At 43.9% G+C, this 21565-nt stretch overlaps 1 protein-coding gene across 7 annotated transcripts in view; it reads left to right on the top strand.

Moving 5' to 3' along the window:
• ARHGAP26 (Rho GTPase activating protein 26) overlaps positions 1-21565 on the top strand; it is a 629130-nt gene that overhangs the window by 160117 nt on the left and 447448 nt on the right. For all 7 annotated transcript variants that reach the window (XM_088444111.1, XM_088444115.1, XM_088444112.1 and 4 more), the window contains exon 6: positions 14838-14948. In XM_088444111.1, coding sequence (XP_088300237.1) covers positions 14838-14948 — 111 coding nt within the window. The remainder of the gene's footprint in view (positions 1-14837; positions 14949-21565) is intronic.

The following is a 21565-nucleotide window of genomic DNA, read 5'->3' as shown; positions in this document are numbered from 1 at the left end:
GTGTCCAAACTGAAATCTAAATTACAGTTTAAGAATAAAGCTGTCCAGCGTTTGTGGGCTACATGCAACAGCAGCCAGTATTTACCCCAAATGCGATAAAAAAAACAATGTATGCATTTGCCTCCCTTGCATTGCAGCATGGTTTGTCCAGGTACATGGCTACATGCTCTATCTTATAGCCCCCATACACCTACACAATTTCTGGAAGATTACGCGATTTTCAAGTCATCATAAGATGGATCTTGTGAAAATCGTGTCTTTTTTTAGTAACTTACGATCCAATGCGCGCTCCCGCTGTTCGTACAATCGTGTCTTCTGATCATATGTGCAGCACATCTTGCCCGTCGTATCCGTATGAGGATCGTGCCGTTTATTTTGTTCATGCGATTCATCGTGTGGCATTTCAAGTAATTTCAATGACTGTTTCTCCTTCATCCACCAGGGGACACTGGAGCCTGAGTATAATGGGGGTATAGGAGTAGGTTAACCGGGAGCTGGCACCTTTTAATAAAAAACTACTGGTAGCTAGCTCCTCCCTCTCTATACTCCCCCAGGTCAGTCTAAAAAAATGTGCCCTTGGAGTTGGACATAAGCCTCCTTAGGGCTCTGAAAAGTTCAAGATCTGCTATCAGCAAGAGGACAGACAGGCAGCCTACTGCACCTGCCTGTCTGCGCCAATGGAGCTGCCGGGGAGACCTCACCGCTGCTGCATGCGGTTTGCGCTGACATCTTCTGCTACAGAGACCTCAGTCTCTGGGGTGCCCAAAGACGCGCTGCATGCAGTGCACATCGCGGGACTCCGTAGCACATGCCCGCCGCCTGCAGCACAGGCAAGGCTAAGGTTAGTGTATCCCTGGCTCTCTGGTTAGCAGAGGAGCCAGGACAAGTGTTTAGGCGGGCATCCACTGTGCGCTCCGCTAGCGCTGAGAGCGCCATAGCGGGGAGGGCGGAGCCTAAGTTTCCTTCTGCTCCTGCCTCCCAGCAGCCTCAGCGCTTCCAGAAGGACGCTGGTGGCCATTTTACATGCACTACAGGGTGCAGACTGTACAGAGAGCTGTGTCAGGAGTCAGGCTAGTACTCTGTGTATTAGCACTTGCATTTTATTCTTGTTATCAGCACTATTCAGTTAGCGCTGCAAAGATCATAGTTTATCTCCCTCTGTGCCCCTTTCAGCAGGGTCTCTGTGGTGTGATTGTATAATCTGTTATTGCAGTCTTCCTGTCCTTTTCTCTGTGTGTGTGTGTGTGTGTGTGTGTGTGTGTGTGTGTGTGTGTGTGGTGTCTGTGCTATAGACATGTCTACCAAGGGGTCTAAAGCTGCCCAAAAATCATTTTCTTGCAAGACTTGTGGTGAGAAATTCACACAGGGACAGTCTAATACTTCCTTACTGTTTGATAAATGTGTGTCTCTGCTTCCAAGATACTGATCTTGTAGTTCAGCCTATGTGGTCTGATCAATTGACAGTCATATCAAATCTGTCATCAGAGCTGGAAGCAGCTCGCAATGACAGGGAGAGGCAGCTGAACCAGATTGGGCTCGCTCGCTGGCCAGATCTGTTGAGGGACTTACAAAAGCAATGTCCCAGATTCCGCCTGCTTCTTCTCCTGCTCAGGTCCTTAGTAAGAGATTGATTCATAACCCCTTATGCTGGGATGAATCAGAGGATGAGGAGTTGCAGGACCCTGAAGAGGGCGAGGTACAGGAAGAGGAAATTTACATTCCTGAGGACCCCGAACCTGCATCTCAGGGTGTGGATGCTTTAATTACAGCAGTACGCCAGGTAGAGGATTTAGAGGTTACTGAAAAACCATCTATTTTCGGTAAAAGATTTAAACAGTCTGTTACTTTCCAGCATCGGAGGAGCTGGATGAGATTCTTTCTTCCGCATGGAAACACCCAGACAAAAAAATTAAAAAATCTAAGAAATATCTGTCTTATTACCCCTTTCCACCTGACAGTAGGAGATTATGTGAAACTCCTCCAGCAGTGGACACGTCAGTAGCCCGTCTTTCCAAGAAAACTGTGCTTCCGGTGCCTGGCTCTGTTTCCTTTAAAGGAAACCTCTGATAGGAAGATGGAACACACATTAAAATCCTTATATACAGTTGCAGGGGTTTTGATGCGTCTAGCACTAGTTAGTTGTTGGGTAATTAAGGCCATTGAAGCCTGGGAGCTGCAGCTGGCAGAGGGGATTAAGACAGGTACGCCAACTGTTGACCTAATTCAGTTAGCCGAACAGATTGCAGAGTCTGCTGCATTCCTTGGAGAAGCATCTAAGGACATTTGTAATCTATCCGCCAGATCTTCAGCAATAGCTATATCTGCTAGAAGGGCTCTGTGGCTGCGTCAATGGCAAGCAGATGCAGAGTCCAAGAGAGCGGTGGAGGCCCTTCCTTTTACTGGGGAGGTACTTTTCGGATTGGAATTAGATAAGTGGATCTCGCAAGCTACAGGTGGGAAATCCACTTACCTACCATCTGCAGCTCCTCATCCTACTAGAAGACCTTCAGCAGGTCCCTCCTTTCGGTCCTTTCGTGCCTCTGGAAGATTTAGAGGGCGTTCCAGGGGAGCTCCGGCCTTCTCCAGAGGTTCCAGAGGCCGCGGTAGAGCTTCGGCATCAGCCGCCTCCAACACACAGCAGGACAAGGCAGCTGCCAAGCCTGCCGCATGACATCCTTCCTTCTCATTTGGGGGATCCCAGGGTTGGGGCGCGCCTTTTACGTTTCAAGGAGATTTGGATCCAGTCTTGCCAGGACTCCTGGGTCAGGGACATCATTATTCACGGCCTGAAGTTGGACTTCAGGGTCCAGCCTCCTTCTCATTTTTTCAAAACCGGTTTACCTCTGGTTGCAGAAAGACGAGGAGAGATTCAGGAGGCAATACAAAAGCTGTTATTGTCTCAGGTAATAGTGAATGTTCCGACCCACCAGAGAAGTCAAGGGTTTTATTCCAGCCTGTTTGTGGTGCCCAAACCGGACGGCTCCATGAGACCCATACTCAATCTCAAGGATTTAAACCCTCATCTTCGAGTTTTCAAATTCAAGATGGAATCTCTCCAATCCGTTATAGCGGGTCTTGACAGGAACAAGTTTCTGGTGTCCTTAGACATAAAGGATGATTATCGCCACATCCCCATCTGGCCCCCCCATCAGGCCTTCCTTCGTTTTGCGGTCCTAGACTCGCATTTTCAATTCCAGGCCCTACCATTCGGTCTTTCGTCAGCTCCAAGAGTATTCACAAAAGTTATGGCGGCAATGATGGCCCTGCTGCATGGTCAGGGGGTCGTCATTGTTCCATATTTAGACGATCTCTTGATAAAAGCCTCATCGGAAGCTCGGCTGTTAAGGGACATTCACTTAACTCAGAGCATCCTCTTGCAACACGGTTGGATACTAAATTTCAAGAAGACCTCCCTGAGCCCTACACAACGCTTACTATTCCTGGGAAAGATACTGGACACAGTGCAACAAAAAATTTTCCTGCCTCAAGACCAGGCTGCCTCCATTCAGCACATGGTGCGCCTGGTCTTACAACATCGCCGAGTGTCTGTACATCTCTGTATCCGCCTTCTTGGGAAGATGGTAGCGGCCTTCGAGGCGATTCAGTATGCAAGACTTCACGCCCGTCCTTTTCAACTGGATCTTCTCTCCCAGTGGTCAGGATCCCACCTCTTTCTCCATCAGAGAGTTCTCCTGGCGCCTCAGACTAGAACATCTCTCATTTGGTAGTTGAACCCTTCCCACCTGCTGGCGGGAAGAAGGTTTGCGGTGTGGGATTGGACCCTCCTCACCACGGACGCAAGTCTGAGGGGCTGGGGAGCAGTGACTCTGGGAAAGCATTTTCAGGGGCACTGGACGCAGCAGGAAGCCAAACTGCTTATAAATATCATAGAGTTGAGAGCGGTATTTTATGCTCTCCAGCTGGCGCATCCGCTGCTGGAGGGTCAGGCAATCAGAGTCCAGTCGGACAACGCCACTGCTGTGGCGTATATAAACAGGCAGGGCGGTAGCAAAAGCAGACGCGCCATGAGGGAGGTAACCAGGATTCTGCTTTGGGCAGAGGAATTCGCAGTAGCGATTTCTGCTATCTTCATCCCAGTAGTAGAAAACTGGGAGGCCGACTACCTCAGTCGGCAGGATGTTCATCCAGGGGAATGGTCGCTCAATCCTCAGGTGTTCCAGCAACTAACTCTGAGGTGGGGCTGTCCTCAAGTCGACCTTATGGCGTCAAGGTTGAACCACCAATTACCAGTTTACTACTCCAGAACAAGGGACCCACGGGCAGCTGCAGTGGACGCACTGACTGCTCCGTGGAAGTTTCATTACATCTACCTATTCGCTCCGTTTTCCGCTCATTCCGCACTTGTTTCAAAGAATCAAGCGAGAAGGGATCAAGGTCCTCTTGATAGCACCAGATTGGCCCAGGCGAGCGTGGTACTCCCAGATACAGAATCTGTTACTAGACGAGCCGTGGCCACTGCCTCTCAGGACGACCTCCTTCTTCAGGGCCCGTTTGTTTATCACGACTTAAGGTGGCTTCGTTTGACGGCCTGGATACTGAAAGGGCCGTCCTCAGGAAAAAGGGTATTCCATCTAGTGTGATTCCCACAATGATTTGGGCTAGGAAAGAAGTCCCTTCTCAACATTACTACCGCATATGGAAGGTTGGCCTGCCTCCAAACAGACCATTTCTAGATGGATTTGCTTCACTATCAGACAAGCTTACTTGGTGGCTTCCAAACAACCACCAGGTCATATTACAGTGCATTCAATGCGCTCGGTAGGTCCCTTCATGGGCGGCTGCTCTTGGGGTTTCCTTAAACCAGCTTTGTAGAGCAGCCACTTGGTCAGGCAAGTATACCTTCCTAAGATTCTATCGTTTTGATACTTTTGCGGCCTCCGCACGGCCAAACTCCGAAGCGGTGTTGCAGGGCTGTCAGCGCTCTCTTACCGATTAAATCCCTTTCTCCGATTCCACAGGGGACACTGGACACCCACCCTGTGCTGTTCTACCTGCATTGTTACTGTTTTACAGGTTCAGACGCTAGTTTACGTGTAAGTTGTCTGACTGAATTGTTCTTGTTTTCATGTATATGTTTGGTTTCTTATGTGTATGTGATTAATGTAGCTTTTCTGTCTCCTTCTCCTTACTTTCCAGCTCCCCTCGGGCACAGTTGTTTTTAGACTGACCTGGGGGGGTATAGAGGGGGAGGATCTAGCTACCAGTAGTTTTTTATTTAAAGGTGCCAGCTCCTGGTTAACCCCCTCCTATACCCTCATCGTACCGAGGGCCTGATTTCAGACCCGCTTGCAAGCGGGTCGATGGTGCCCTAGTGCGCATGCGCACGCCGGAGGGAGCTCCGTTCGTGCGCATGCGCGAGACCCGGCTAGCGACGGGCAGTCCGTCGCTCTGGGTCTCGCACCAAAGGGGGCGTGCTGCCGATGGTGAGTGACAGCATGCCCCCTTTGGTGGGCGTGTCGGGGGCGTTGCTGCCCCGACGGAGGCGTTCCCATGGGAACGCCTACCGTCTGGGGCCGGCCCCACTGACATCACTAGTGATGTCAGTGGGAGTGCTTTTGGCTCTGATAGAGCCAAAAGCACTCCTGCGCTTGCGGCAGCGAGACCCTACCGCAGGGTCTCGTCACAAGCCCGATGGTCTTGACCATCGCGACCATCCTTTTGGCAGCTCGCATAAGCTGTGGGTGGTCCAACAAGAGGTAGGAGGGCCCTGATTCAGAGCGAGCGCTCTGGTCAGAGCGTCCGGCTCTGAATCAGGCCCTGCGGCTCCAGTCTCCTCTGTGGAATCGGAGAAAGGGATTTATCGGTAAGTACCAAAATCCTAATTTCCCTGATCCTGTGCTAGAAAAACAACAAACATGCTGCAGGGACTGCCAGGGAGCTCTGGGAGAATCGTAGGGAAAACGTATCATTCATCTGATCTTATGCTGGTCGTTTAGGTGTATGGGCCCTATTACTCTATTCCCAAATCTGAATAAGGCCCTGAGAGCGGCCAAGTTAGCACTGGGAGCTTTGATCTCTCCTCAGCTTTGACACATTCATGTTCAGCTTTGCCTGGACAACAGGACCACTGTGTCCTACATAAAGAAATAGGTGGCACAAGAGGCAATAGACATCTTGTGTTGGGTGTTACAAAATTCCATTCAGCTGTATGCCGTGTACGTACATGGCGAACTAAACCAGCTTGCAGATTCCCTCTCCAGGACGTGCCTCACACTAGACAGTATCCCTGAAGCCAGAGATCTTTCACAACATCAAGACAAGCTTTGGTCAACTGAAGTTGGACCTGTTTGCACCCCCATCAAATGCCCAGGTTCCGACCTTCGTTTCCAGAGTCCAAGCTGCCGTCCGCACAGATGTAATGTTGTTTCAATGGACAGATCTCATTCTCCCATATACATTTCCTCCCACGGCCATGCTCATAAGATCAGAACAGACAGGGTATACTGGATCAGTCTAGTACACGTTGAGTCTTCCATATCCAAAATGCTTTGGACCAGGGGTATTTTGGATAACTGAATTTCCGTATTTTGGAATATTTGCATACCATAATGAAATATCTTGGGAATGGGACCCCAAAATACACACAGAATGCATATATGTGTTATATACACCTTATACACACAGCCTGAATGTAATTTTTTACAATATTTTTAATAATTTGTGCTTTAGACCAAGTTTGTGTACATTTAACCATCAAAAATCAAAGGTTTCATTATCTCAGTCATGCTAAAATAATTCCGTATTTCGGAATATTTGGATATAGGAGACTCAACCTGTATACCCAGTCTGGTCCTCCAGTATTTGGTTCCCCATAATCAATCTCCTGTGCAAAGGACCCAAACTTCCTCTAAAACTGTCCAAAGAGTGCTTCCAAGGGACCCAAGACCTGTTACCACAATGCATGTGGATGGCGATATTGCTCTGTCGTTAACCGACTCACATCTCTCAGCCACTTCTACCACTCTAATTAACGCAGCACTCGGGCCCAGAACCAGATCAAGATATACTACAATCATCAAGGAATTTATTTCCTGACAAACTATGCACCCTCTTGCCCATCCGCCGCCATCAACTATGCAATCTAATTCCTCACTAGCATGTTCTCTTGAGGATTGTAAGCTTTTGTGGAATCTGCAAGGGGTGGGCTCTAAAGCGCTTTACATCGCTTGCGCACACGGCAGTGCTTGACCAGGCGCGCCTGTCAGCACTTATGTCATGCGAGTGCGCGCGGCTGTACACGTGACCGTTACAGGAGCCATGCCATCCCACTCCCCCGGCTGTGGAGAACGTATGTGAAATTTTTTACACTCACCTTCTCCAGCGGCACTCAGGAGGCTTGCCTGCAGTTCCCACCCCACTAGCTGTTGCTAGGTGGCAATCCTATTCCCTAGAACAAAGATAGTTTGCAGGTCATAGACTCCTGAAAACTACTGTTATGTAAACCTATATGTAGAATATTGCTTTTTATTGTTTTTTGAAAGGTGGGTTAATGACATCTACACATTTTGCTTTTGAAGTTTGCTTTCTTGCAATTTCAATTGGGCAAAAAAAAAGTTGTTTTCTCTTTTGTGCAGAATGTATTTACTGTGTGAGGAGGAATGGGCAAGGTAATGTTTATTTTCTGAAAGTTCTAAATCTTATGAGGAAATGAAAGTAAATATTTTTGTGGATGCTGTATAAAGCAATTACTGGTATTGATTATGACCAGTCTAAATGTTCCAAAATAGTATCTACATAGTGACGAAGGGGTAAAGAAAACTAACAAAACAGTGTCAATCTCTATGTAGAATGCAGTTTACATTCATTTTTACCTGTGTTCCTAACAGGTGTTCACAAAAGACTTCCTGCAAACACCACTGTGTGTAACCTAAGTAGTATGAATTGATTCTGTTCCTCTATTTTGTGTTGGGAACACAACTGAAACCAGTCCTACAGGTCAGGAGTAAATACAAGGCCGCCTGTCCTTTTGCACGTCATTTCACCACTGTGGCTTTTGTGTTCCATAAAACATCAGTCTCAGTCGTTACATAAGATCATTAACAGAGAACACTGGTTTTTTTTCTCTTACTTAAAAGGAAAATAAATAAAGAACTGCTAATTTTTGTGGTGGGAAAGTAAACATAGTCAGGTGCATAAATATTGAGACATTGACAGAATTTTCATATTTTGGCCTCTAAAAAGTGGGAGGCACATATAGAAACCGTTGTAATTCCTACACCGTTCACCTGATTTGGCTGTAATTACCCTCAAATTAAATCGGAAAGTCTGCAGTTAAATCACATCTTGTTTGTTTCATTTCAAATCCATTATGGTGGTGAATAGAGGCCAAAATATGAAAATTCTGTCAATGTCCCAATATTTATGCACCTGACAAGGGTTTCTGTGACTCATTTTCTTTCTATTGTATCTACAAGTGAATTGGAGATTTGTACAAATCCCATTCAAAAGATGACAATCCAAGCTCACCTATCTCATCCCTGCCCCATTTGCTACATTAGAACTTGGCAAGTAACTTTTTGCACTCAGCAAATTAGTTAATGCTCACTGCAAAGAATAGTTTTGAACCATAAGGGGACAGAATAATTAAGGACAATATCTGTAAATTAGCTGGAGCAGATGAATTGTTAGTTAGACATTGGAGATCTCCTTTATTTGCAGATGCAGCAGATATATCCTGAGCGCACCTGCTTAATTTAAAACTTTTACACCTTTAAAATTATTTATGGAACAACCCCTGACTTATTCTATTTATGCAAAGCAATAACTTTATCTCAGGTGGCTGTACAGTAGTTCTGTCACATACATATACCATCCCATTCACTGTACTCTTCACATGCACAGTATACTGTACTGTAGTCTGGATACAGGTAGAGGAGTCGTCCTGGTGGGCAACTGGTGTGCTACATGGTGGGCATATGTATGTTGTCAAGAAGTGGACAACACCATCTAAATAGTTTATTGATTTTCCTTTTTCATCTTTACATGGAGTTCTACATACTGTAGAACAGGGGTCAGGGAACTTTTTTACTTTTTACCCCAAAATATATTTAGATACGCCGATGTTACCCCCTTGATTTGGAAGGAAGGAAATCATATAGTAATGCCCCCATATAATGCCCCTGTAGTAGTGCCCCCATATAATGCCCCTGTAGTGCCGCTTGTACAAAAAAAAACAACTCCTTAATCCCCGCTCCTGCATTCGCCGCCGTCCTGTCCGCTTGGCTGCTCCTCGGAACTATGGGAGAGACGTCATGACGTCTCTCCCATAGTGCGCATGGAGAGAGCCGGAAGCTGGAGTTCAGAAGAGAACTCCATTCTCCGGCTAACGCGGCGCTACAGGGAAGGAGCCGGGCGCCCGCTGGTAATATCTCAGCGGGTGTCCGGCTTAGAGCCTCCCTGTGGCACAGCCGGGCATGCATATGAATCATTCTATATTATAGAATGATTCATATGCATATAGAATGATTACCCCCAGGAATTTCATTTTTACCCCATGTGGGGTAATTTACCCCGCTTCCCTGACCACTGCTGTAGAAGGACTTGTATACTTGACTGTGAATAGTTTAGGGAAATACCCATTGTATGGCATACATTGCAGTAACTTCTCTGCATGGAACGCAGATTACAAAATGGCTCCTTGATACTCCTACTTACTGTTTGTAGCATATTATCGTGAATACGTCTCTTACCAACTTGTTTCTTTAAAACTATACTTTGCAAAGCTGTTTCCTCAATGCATCACTTGGTGACGACCATTTAGGTTTAAATCTGTTGGCAGAACAGTTATAATACTTGTTCTACAAGTCTGTGCTAGGGAATTACTGTTTGCTAAAACTCTTAAAGCTGGTGCCGTACGTCTGTAACAAATGTAACCGTATGCATTTAGAAATAATGAGTATCTTCCTGCCTTGTTCTCTGTTCTGTCAGGAGACCTATGTCTGACATATTTTTATGGCATCCCGTTTGTTATGCATGGCAGCCTCCTCACCGCCACCATGCTGTTGCTTCCAGCTTTGGCAGCTGCGACTGTGGTTTCTGGTGAATAGAACGCAAAGGCTGGGAGGAACCCGCTCTGTGCAGTTTGGAACTCTTCCCCCTCCTCCCCCTTTGGCCTTGTAAGGAGCATCACCTAACAGCTGGTGTTGGGTTGGGTACGGAATCCCAACGGTCACAGTTCCGATGATCAGGTATTTTGACTCAAATCTTAACCCTAACCCACCCCTCCTGCAGCCTAACCTTCTCCCTAGTGCCTAAGCCCAATACTTACCTTCGCAATTTGTCGGGATTGTGACTGTCTGGATGCCGCTATCTGTATTCTGACTGTCAGGTTCCTGAGTACATCCCCTGGTGTTAGGTGATTTGTATTCTTTCTGTACACCTTTGCCTAGCTCCTGTTTTACTTGCTTACTAAGTGCTTTTGCTAGATACTTGGATATTGACCCTTGGACTGTTTGACCTGCTCCTGTCTCTTCCTCGCCTACAGGATAGCTTGGAATTTAACTTTGGACTGTATTTTACCTGCTTCGTTATGTGCCCTTAAATTATATCTGCTGGTTAAATGATTAAGTTGCTCACTGCTGTTGCCATATTGTGTAGAAATTCTGTCATGAAGTCCTATTAGAATTTCTGTGTTACTGCCCCCTAATAAAGTTATTAGCAAATCAAACTCCCTAGCTAACTGTGACCTCTGCTACTGCACAGCCCCGTAACTGCACCCTCTTTGTACTGCAGAGTGGATAATGGCACTTCTTACAAAGACCATAGATATAAAATATCCACTCTTTACAATGTTCTAGTTTTAATTTAATTGTAAGGACAGTGGAGTTCGATAGATACAATAAAGCTGGATGAATCTTGTAATGTGGATACCTGAACTAATTGAGAGTACATGTGTGAATGGTGGAAAAATATTATTCAAAGTGGCTTAATTGAAGTTCCTTGAAGCATGTGTATTCTAATCATGTGACCGCTCTGACAATGTGTGTGTGTGTGTGTGTGTGTGTATGTGTGTGTGTGTATGTATATATATATATATATATATATATAATGTGTGTGTGTGTGTATATATATGTGTGTATATATATGTGTGTATATATATGTGTGTATATATATGTGTGTATATATATGTGTGTGTATATATATATATGTGTGTATATATATGTGTGCGTGTATATATATGTGTATGTTTGTATGTGTGTGTGTGTGTGTGTATGTATGTATATGTATATAGCTCATTGTATATAAAATTGTCCTAAAACATGAAAATCTGGTGCTTATGGGGAAAGATTTTTGTCACCCCATTTAAACTTCAGTTCCTGCATTGCAAGTAGACTGCTTTCTCCACAGCCCTAAACTGAGCATGATACTTCATTTACAAATCTCTATAATCTGCTCCATAATAGACTTCGTGTTTCATCTCATTAGTTGGTGACCTGCATAATGGATGTGTGTAACCTTGCCTATAGCTTGTGAACCTGTTTTATTCTAACACGCATTGAAGTATATTGTGTGACCGTTTGCACTGCTGATCAATATAGCTGTTTATTCTGATAAATTTGAATTTGAAATATTTTTAAAGTCTGCTTTGCCAGTAGAAATGCTCGGCCAATTGGGAGTAATGCTTATATACTGGCTGAGGAGGTACTGACCTCCGGATCCATTGAAATCAATAGGCTGATGACAAAGGATAAATTACCATACAGCGGATTGGCTTATACGTACCCAGGCTGGCAGGACATGCTGGCACTTATAGCTCTACAAAGATCAGCATGTCTTAGCAGTCAGTGGCTGTCAGGGCTCCTGGATCTTGTAATTCCCCCAAGCATAATTCACGTTTTTCAGGTTTTCAATGAGTCCTATGATTGTAATGTGTGTGGTGGTGGTTTGTGGAAGTTTAAAAAATTTAATTTACGTTGTGATTTGCCATTAGTAGATGAAGCAAATTGTAGATGACCATGTAACTCACTAAATTATGATAACGGTCAGAAAAAGAACTTTGATGGATCCTTCTCCCTTCTGTATTTATTCAATTGATTCTTTAACCAAACCTATGTATGTATGGGTGCTATCTGCACACATTACCAGTATTGGGAAGTATTATGTATTTGTGTTACTGGTCAGTATTTCATGTGAAAGTCCTGAAGAGCTGCTGTTTAGCAATTTAATCTTTTTTAATCCTAAAACATACACAATCATTTAGACTTTATTTGAAAGTCATTTCACAACAATTAAATTGCTGTGGCCCATTGCTAACGGTAATATTTTACTTGAAGACAGTGGTGCAAGCAGAGGTCTCTCTCTGTCTCTGTGTGTCTCGCCCTCTCGCCCTCTGTCTCGCCCTCTGTCTCGCCCTCTCGCCACCTCTCTCTCTCGCGCTCTTTCTCGCTCTCCCTGACTTTCCCATATATATCTAATCTGTCAATTAGATATACTATATGTTTACATGCTAATACAAATAAGTAGGCAGACAGTCCTTTACATTTTTTTCTCCAAACTGTTTCTCTGTGGTCACAGACCCAGTAACTATTGTTAGTGCAGAGTGAGATCAGACGCAGGGTTGCAGTGCAGCCTTTTAGGTTACAAAACTGAGGACACTGCATAAACGAAACATCCAGGAATAGCTGGAAGGCTAGGACCTAACTGTGTGGAGTTTCTACTTTCTCCCTGTGCTTGCGTGGGTTTCTTCCGGGTACTCCGGTTTCCTCCCACATTCCATTAATATACTGGTAGGTTATTTGGCTCCCAACAAAAATGAACCCTAGTATGTGCATGTGGTAGGGAATATATATTGTAAACTTTACTGGGGCAGGGACTGATGTGAATGGCCAAATATTCTCTCTAAAGCGCTGCGGTATATGTGTGCCCTATATAAATAATTGGTAATAAATAAATTACAGTGTAGTATTGCAGAGTTTAAAATTGGAACATATGATATCTAGTGGCCAAACTAGTTATCCTAAATGTCCTTTTAGAAAGTAAAATTGACATTGAATATGAAAGTGCTACTTTTGGAATATTGTTTGACCCTGATTTATGTATATCCTATTTTCCCTACAGTCCAGTTCTGCAGAGTGCTGTGGTACACACTCAATTTATTTTGATTAACTTAAAACATTAATACTTGCTGATAGAGTGGACATTCTCTATAAGCTTCTTACACGCTAGTATGTGTGCCCTATAACAATCACAAATACGCCCAGTGTACAGCATGTAGAGGCACCCTGCTCCACATATGGTTGGATCCATTTGGCAGGAGGTCATCTGGTTCCCTGCTGGTTTCTGGCTTCTGTCCCTCTCTAATATGCTTGGCTCTTGCGTGTCATCCCATAATAGCGTAATGGTTTTCTCAAACTGACTTTATGTCCATGGATGATGCATCTCTCTACTGTGGAAACATACTCTGAATATTTTGAAACCTGAATTGGATGGTTGGACTTTACGGAGAGCAATATTCATGTTGGAGGCAATTATATATAAATTAATGTTGCTAGCGGATTTTTTTTAATTGGAGAAATAAAATAGTGAAAGATGTGAATAGAAAAGGTGGCATTCTATTCTGTGGGTGTCTTGCCCTTAAGTCTGAATGCGTTTTGGGCTTAATTCAGATGTGGACGCAGACACGGCTGCGGGTGCATGTCTTGGCAGTCTCCCATCTCTGACTTTATGCAAATGCTGCTAGAAAGCCCTTTCCATTCATATGAATGTGCAATGACTGATGCATCCAGTGTAGATGCAGTAATACCGCATGGTGTGTCTTTACACGACACCATTGGTCGCACATTGAAACTTGCACCACCCCTTTGGCAGGTGCAGATTTTCTGCCCGAGTCTGGCCTCCAAAGCGAACGATTGAGCATCTATGTACGCAACCGCTTCACTGACAGGCCCGCCACACTGCCAGGTCAGGCCCGCCACACTGCCAGGTCAGGCCCATCCCCAATATGAACCATCTTCATACTCTGAATCAAGCCCTTTGTGTTTACAATGATAAGCCATGAGATGAATCCTGGTCAAATAATATCCTTGTCTGCTTTAATGGTTATGTGACAGGTGGTTTCTAAGCCATAGTGTGGTTCCCTCTCCACCTGTGGGAAAACCTGCAGTTGCAAACATGCGATTCTGAATAGATATTCTAAAGAAAATTTTGAAGACAAAAGAAAATTATCTATTTATTAGCTTACTCCGCTAAGTTGTTTCAATATGGCTGTAGTCTAATGCAAGCCCGTTTTTATTTTCCACAAATGTAGCTCAATGTGTGTACCAATCAGGTTATAGTCCACCTAGTTACATTTTTTTTCTGGCTATCTCAGGGCTATTTATAGTACATTTAGGCCCATATTTATCAACGAGTGATATTCTTGTTATCAATTGTTACTAATCTTAAATGATGCTCCAACCAATCAGCTCTTAACTATCATGTGTTTGAAAAATGAGGAGCTGATTGGTTGGAGCACTATTTGAGGTGGCATCTCATATGCACATTATGTATAGTTTAAAAAAGCACCTACCTAGTCACCTGAACACATGATGGAAGGATGACCATAGAATAAGAAAGGAGTGCTAAAGAGAACACAATTGGCAGAAGGCATGTCAACATGATTTCTTTCCATCTAAGGAGGTAGTGTCTTTCTTTATTGCTATTCTTTAATCAAAAACAGCTGTGTTTAAAATACAACAATGTGTTCCCACACCTCAGATTCCAGGAATGTTTCCAGTCAGATTCAGTGTTTGTTATTGGCTTTGTAGAGTAATAACTGATATATGCAATACTTTCTGTTTTATTACCATCATTTTTAAATAGTTCTCTTATCATTTCAGGCGGACAGCCAGGTGGACCTGATGAGGCAGCATTTCTATGAGGTGTCACTGGAATATGTTTTGAAGGTCCATGAAGTTCAAGAGCGGAAAATGTTTGAGTTCGTAGAGCCAGTAAGTTTTTTCTGAATGCATTTACAGTGGGTGAGATACATAGGGCTTTCAGAGTTTCTGGGCCTCTGCGCTAAAGGTATCTAATAGACTCCCGACTTCATTGTTATCACCTCTTATTCCACAAGGAATATAGTGACACCTAAACCAACTCTGAATGACCAGGTAATTTAGTGGTATCAGAAAAGGTGTGTGGGGTGGGGGGGGGATTAGATGGTACATGTGCAAAGGATCTATCTTATTATTTACAGATGCACACCTAATATGGGGTATTCTCATTTAACATAAGTATTACTTCTGGGTACTGCCTATGACAACCGATAAGGTAAGTTACAAACCAAAGGGAAAAAAATAAGTTCTCTTTGAGCAGAATTTTTTTTTAATCAAAACTAATAAGTTAGATTTTAAGTATTTTGATAGCAGCAGCAAACTATTGATGAATATGATACATAGAAGTATGTAGAGAATTGTGAATAAAAAAAAAGAAATTTGATTAAAAAACCAGAACAATTGCACACATCTATCTATACCATTAACTGTATTTTAAATATTTCGCCTTATTGGTAACCCTACATGGTATTAATTTTAATAATAATTAAATAAAGCTTAAATATTTTAATTGCACAATGGAATGCTCTATGTGAATTAAACGCTAGTGCACCAGAACAAAATACTCTATCTTTTTCTTTGTTTTTTTTGAACCTCTGGACTAGTCTGAATTAGTCTCTCTTTTGGTCAAAAAAGAATATTCAGACTACCTGTAATTTCACAATTTCAGAGACAACTTCTTTATTCTCTTCTGTTTGTCTTCTAGTGGTGCCATAGGGTAGTTTTTGGTGTTAACATTTTTTTCTAAATACATGATGTGTATAATTTTATGAATTGACGCTATGTACTAAGAGCACAATGCAGGAGATTTCACAGAAATCGCAGATTGCAGTCCCCATTATTATAGGCACTACAATCTCAGCCCTATGTACCAAACTCCAAAAAAACTGGTTTTCGGCGTTTGGCCCTGGTAGTTTACACCATCTTCAGATGGTGTAAACTGCTTGAAGCCTACAGAGGCTTCTTCCGATCTGTCTCCCGCATCCTCCAGCCAGTGGCAGTAAAAGACAATGTGCACATGCGCAGTGTCCGCTACCCCTTGTGAAGTCTTTCACAAACGTGAATGACTTCCACACAATGTCGGGGATATAACTTGCAGAGACAGTGGTTACCGCAACCAGTGTCCCTGTGAGTTTCCCTTGGCACATAGCGGGGATATTTTCATTAAAAATTAACCTCTCCTCTACGATATAATTTATCGCCGATTACTTAATTTTCGCATGTTTCAATTATCCACGTATTCAATTTCAAAGACTTTTCCCAGGTTCGATAAGTCTTTGAAAAAAAACGGGGATAACTTTTCCCCACTGAATAGGTGGTGAAAAAAAGTGCAGAATTGGGATTTAGGGTTGCAGGCTTAAAAAAAAATAGCCTGCACCCTTGGGAATGACCCCTTAAAAGGGACTGTCAAAAGTTAAAAAAAAAAAAAAATGGGGACACCCCGAAAAAATGTAAACTTTCGGGTAAAAAAAAAAAAGGGAAAACATTGATTAAAAATAGGGAAATATTTTCATGGGTATTCTGTAAGTATGCGGCAGGTGTTTTCTAGAATAGGCTATTAGCGGCAGGTGCATTTTTGCAGAACTTTTAAAAAAGTACTTTAGGTACTTAAAAATATGCTAGTACCCATTTTCATGTACCCCAAATTTAATGGGACCACTTAAAAAAAACGAAAAAAAAAACCTAAGTGCTCTTCTGCATCACTTCTTCAATGTCGGGGAAAAAACACCTGCCGTGGCTATTTAAAACCCCAACTTTCTTCTGCGGGCTAAAACGGGGGTACCCATAGTGATCCTCAATGTCTGGACATCTTTAGGGGGGTCCTACAATTATTTCCCGAAAATCCCCGTTTTTGTTTTTTTTGTAGATCCCAATTCGCGGGGCCCGTTTTCGCTCATTTTAAATTGAATACGGGGATAAAGTGGGCACGCGCCCGATACTTTATCCCAGGAAAAGAAGCTCCGATGTGGAGCAAAAAGTCCAGCACGGACTTTTCGCTCCCAAATTTAATACGGGCCTATGCCTTCCGTCAGCTTTCTTTCCCTGTGTTCTTAATTCCTAGTTTGTAATTTGCTCTTTGTAATTTGTGGTAGCTCTGTCCGCTATAGGTTCCACAAATAGAACATTGGGACTTCCTAGATCCTTAAGTGCTACAAAGTCTAGTAGCACTATATGAATACAGATTAATTATAAATGATCCTAGCTTTGAAATGCTTTTCCATCTCTAAGAGTGTATAAACATGTCTTGTATTGTATTATATTTCACGTTATGTCATATATTCCTACCTGGAAGAACTGCATGAACACATACTGGGCCAGTGGGCCTGTGCCGTTTTGTGATGCAGGAAGTTGAATACGGTTCCTTGTCATGTACAGAAGGTTTTATTTTCACATGAATTCAGAAAGAAGATCTGCATCTAGCTGTTTCCTGCTCTCACACAGAACAGAAACTCTGGATAAACCCAGTACACAGCACATATATAAATAGCAGCTGGGAGATTGAAGAAGGCCACTAATTTTTTGTTTGTGTTTCCTGTTGCTTGTGCTGATATGAGTAATCAAGCATTCCATTTGAAATACTGGTCTGCAATGTAATTTCATGTGAAAATCCAAGCATTTGGTGTGTTTACATATAAACAGGAAATCCACTTAAGAATGCTTTTCCCCTGTGGGGTCGCCTAGAGAAGATGAAATAGTTCTCAATGGGCAGTGTGCACAAAAAGCAGAAAATAATTGGTTTGTTGTCCATTCAGATGTCCCTTTCAGTGCACTCTTCCCACAGGCACATATGTTGTTTTTACCTGGTAACTGCACTCTTCCAGCTCGCTTGGCGGCCCAGATATTAATGTTCTCATGTCTAAAGGTGCCCACACACTAGGCGATGATGTCAGGATGCGATATCGTGTCCGATTTCCCTTTTGAACTCTCCCCAGCAGCTCCCCAGCAGTCGTGGGCACGATTTGGTGTTAAAAACTGTCCAATGTGACAAATGATCTATCGTGCCTCCTAACTATTCCACTGCATCGTGACTGAGATTGTCAGATCTTGCCTGCGCAGGAAAGATCTGAAGATACGATGTACGACCAGCGGGTACGCGCATTGGCACCATGATCGTGAGTGGACACACGATTAGGACTTATTTTACACGATCTGTCGTCCCGATGCGTCGGAATCAGGCTGATCGTGTAAAATATCGCCTAGTGTGTGGGCACCTTAAGTGATGTCACTACCTCTTATATATGAAGTGATAAGTAGAGTATTGGGTCAGCCCATTTAATGGTTGCCTACAATATGGAGCAGACAGGTTCTGTAGTAACATCTATATTTTTGTTGCAGCTTCATATAAATCCTAACTTGATGCATTAAACCATTTATTTGTTTGAAACCACAACAATATATACTGTATATCAGAATGCAGCTACACTTTCCCGTTCCACTGATGTAAGTTGACTTCACTTGTAAAGAACCAGCAACCGTGTGGCAAATAAGAATTCAGATCAGTATTTACACTTGTACATATGTGTCCTTACATCTAGCCTCAATACAGCACACCGCGACTTGCCTGGCGTGAGTGAGCAGCCAGGACCCGTGTTAATCAGCTAGTGTTTGGCATCTTTTTTTTTTTTTTTAGTACGCACCAGCAGACTACAGATTACTTTGATATGCGACACTTGTATATCTGTGTGCACTTGAGGCTGTACAGATTCAGAGGCTCAGTTGCACACAGATAAGTGTCGCTTATCAAATTAATCAACAGTCTGCTGGTGCGCCCTAGACGCATCGTATTGCGACTTGGACCCATTTTTGGCAATAAAATACATCTGCCGCTAGTAGAGTCTCGCGGGACCTGGCGCGCCGAGAGGGGCTTTTTGGCACGACTGCAGTAGATGTGTAAGGACACATCTGTTTCAGTGTGTTTTTATATGTTTTAAAAAAAAAATAGTATGAAGTTATGTTTACACAGTAAAAGGAAAGCTAATGGACCATTATTTGGGGGTTGGGAGAGCAGAGCTATTTAAGTGATCTCTGTGGCCTTCCTGGTTGAAGTGCTGTCCGATATAGGCCAGGCTCCAACGGCTGCTTTAATATTGGTCGCTGCTAATGAAAATCTATAACAGTTTTCTTCTTCAGGGTCCATAGGGATCCACAGGGATACCATGGGGATAATGTGGTTGGAGTGATCCAGGCAACAAACAGTTAAGTTCTCAGCTCCCAGGATGCCCCAGGTCCTCCTCCATGCCATTCTGTTTGTTTGGTGCGGCAGGATACAGACGCACCTTTGTAACTTTGCTCAGGCAGTCCCAAGCTTTTGTTTTATGTTTTTATTTTATTTCTGTTTTTGAGTTAGCAGTGCTGAGTGTCTGAATTAAGACGCCTGCACTGCAACATAGTCTACCTCCGCTTGGCCGCAACACCAGGACTGGCTCTGGTGATTTCGGAGGTTCACTGCAGAGCTTGCTAGCAGTGATGCTGGGGTCCGGACTGCAGCCGGACGCTCGTAGATGTCAGATAAGTAGATTCCTCGCTTACAGGGAATTGCGCACAGCAGTCCTTGCTTCTGGCACTGGAGATGCAGCGGAAGCCGTTGCAGTGAGGGCCCGGGGCAGTCCGCTCCCTCATTAGACCACCGGGACCTTATAGTCTGATGCCAGGGATTGGCAGGTGATGCTTCTGCTGCCATGAGGCCAGCGTACCCGGCCCGTTGATGCAGCTTAGGGGAGGTAGGCTCTTCCCTGGCAGCTTCTTGCCCGGCCCAGTCGCCGATCCATCAAAGGTTTTCCTGTGTCTGGATCGCTCCTTGTATCCTCCTCGTGCATATAAGATGCTTAGTCCACTATCTGCTCTGCTGAAGCTGTTTGGTCTCAGGAGGTTTTGGGTCAGTCTCGCTGTATACCTTTCCTCTGGGTCAGGTATATAGTGCTCTATATCCTACCAAGCCTAGTGTGTGAGTAGTTGACTCAGTCTATTGCAACTAAATTACATATGCATTGTATGTGACTGTTTGTTTGCTAGTATTGTGTAGATACTGCCTTTTATTTCTGACTGTTAGTTATGACTATCACTGTTTTTTCTCCTCGCCCCTCTGTTTCAGGTTGGTGGGGGTTTTCCTTGTACTTCACATTTACTAGTTATTTGTGAAGTCTGTCACATTACATTATATTACATTACATTGCATTGCATTGTTACCTTTTATAAATGATATGTCAAAAGGGAAAAGGAGGTTGAAGCCCCTGTGCTGGTTTCAGGTAAATCCTGCTTGGCGGGCTTGTCCCCTCAGGACTTTATAATAGACCGTACACAACCATCTAGTATATAAAGTACAGGAGCTACCTTGGGTGTTCTCCTTGTCTCAGGTGTTGACGCAGCTAGTAGATCGTTTGGCTACTCCCCCGCTGACTCCTTTAATGGGATACTCACAGCTTGCTATGTTTGTCCCCCCCTATACATCCTTCCTGGATGGATGTTTTGCCCACTCAAGTTAGAGTATGGCTCAATCGAATGTTACATACAGTCCGGTAGTCACTAAGGCGCCTAAGCAGACGTTATCTATTTATCAGTCTGCTTAACATGTAGATTTAGATACATCATCTGTGGAATCTCCAGTTTTTCTCCAGTATGTCCCTCAGGGGATGAGGATCATCCATCTACAGTGGATGTGCCTTTTTTGGTGAGGGCGGTCAGATCAATCCTAAATATACAGGCTGATGAGCAGCCCCTAGACCAGGGGTGGGCAATAAACTGCCCTCCAGTTGTTGTTGAACTACAAATCCCAGCATGCCTTGTAGCAGTTCTAGCATTGCCAAATAGGAAAACTGTTGCAGGGTATGCTGGGATGTGTAGTTCTACAACATCTGGGAGACGCTTATTGCCCACCCCTACCCTAGACCCAAGGCTCCAGTGTTTAAACACCAGTAGGTGGTAAAAACTACCAATGTACTAAATGGGAACTCCCTCCTACTATGGATGTTCATGTGACACATTTAGTCAGGAGTGCTAAATTGCTTATTCCATCAGCATCTTCTCTTAAAGATCCTACAGATGGGAAAATTGAAACAAGTCTTAAAGCAGTATTTTCATTGTCTGGAGCAGTTACTCGACTAGGTATGGCTGGGGGGGGGGATTGGGTATCCAAGGCTGTTGAAGAATGGATGGGGCATTGGAAGATACTCTACCAAATGCAACCAGAGAACAGCTAACCTATATCTTCCTCATACGGAAATTGGCCTCCTATCTGGGAGAAGCTGCAATAGATGCTGGACTCCTAGCTTCAAAAGCATCGGCAGCCTCTGTTGTGGCTCGTAGAGACCTTTTTTGGTTAAGATACGGGGTCAAGAGAGGGCTAAATCTTTAATTTTTTTTAATTTTATGGAAAATACCTTTTGCTGCAGAATTGGATAAGATAGCGGCTACTCTGGTAACCTCAGGTTTTTTCGCCCTCAAAGGAAGAGCAAAAGGACAGTCTTCCTCCAGACCGTCTAGTTCCCACAGGACCAGCAAGCGAAGAGGTCCTG

The sequence above is a fragment of the Taudactylus pleione genome, unplaced genomic scaffold, assembly GCF_031769625.1.
Source record: "Taudactylus pleione unplaced genomic scaffold, aTauple2 ptg000349l, whole genome shotgun sequence".
NCBI classification, from domain to species: domain Eukaryota; kingdom Metazoa; phylum Chordata; class Amphibia; order Anura; family Myobatrachidae; genus Taudactylus; species Taudactylus pleione.
This window is presented reverse-complemented; position numbering and strand designations above follow the sequence as displayed.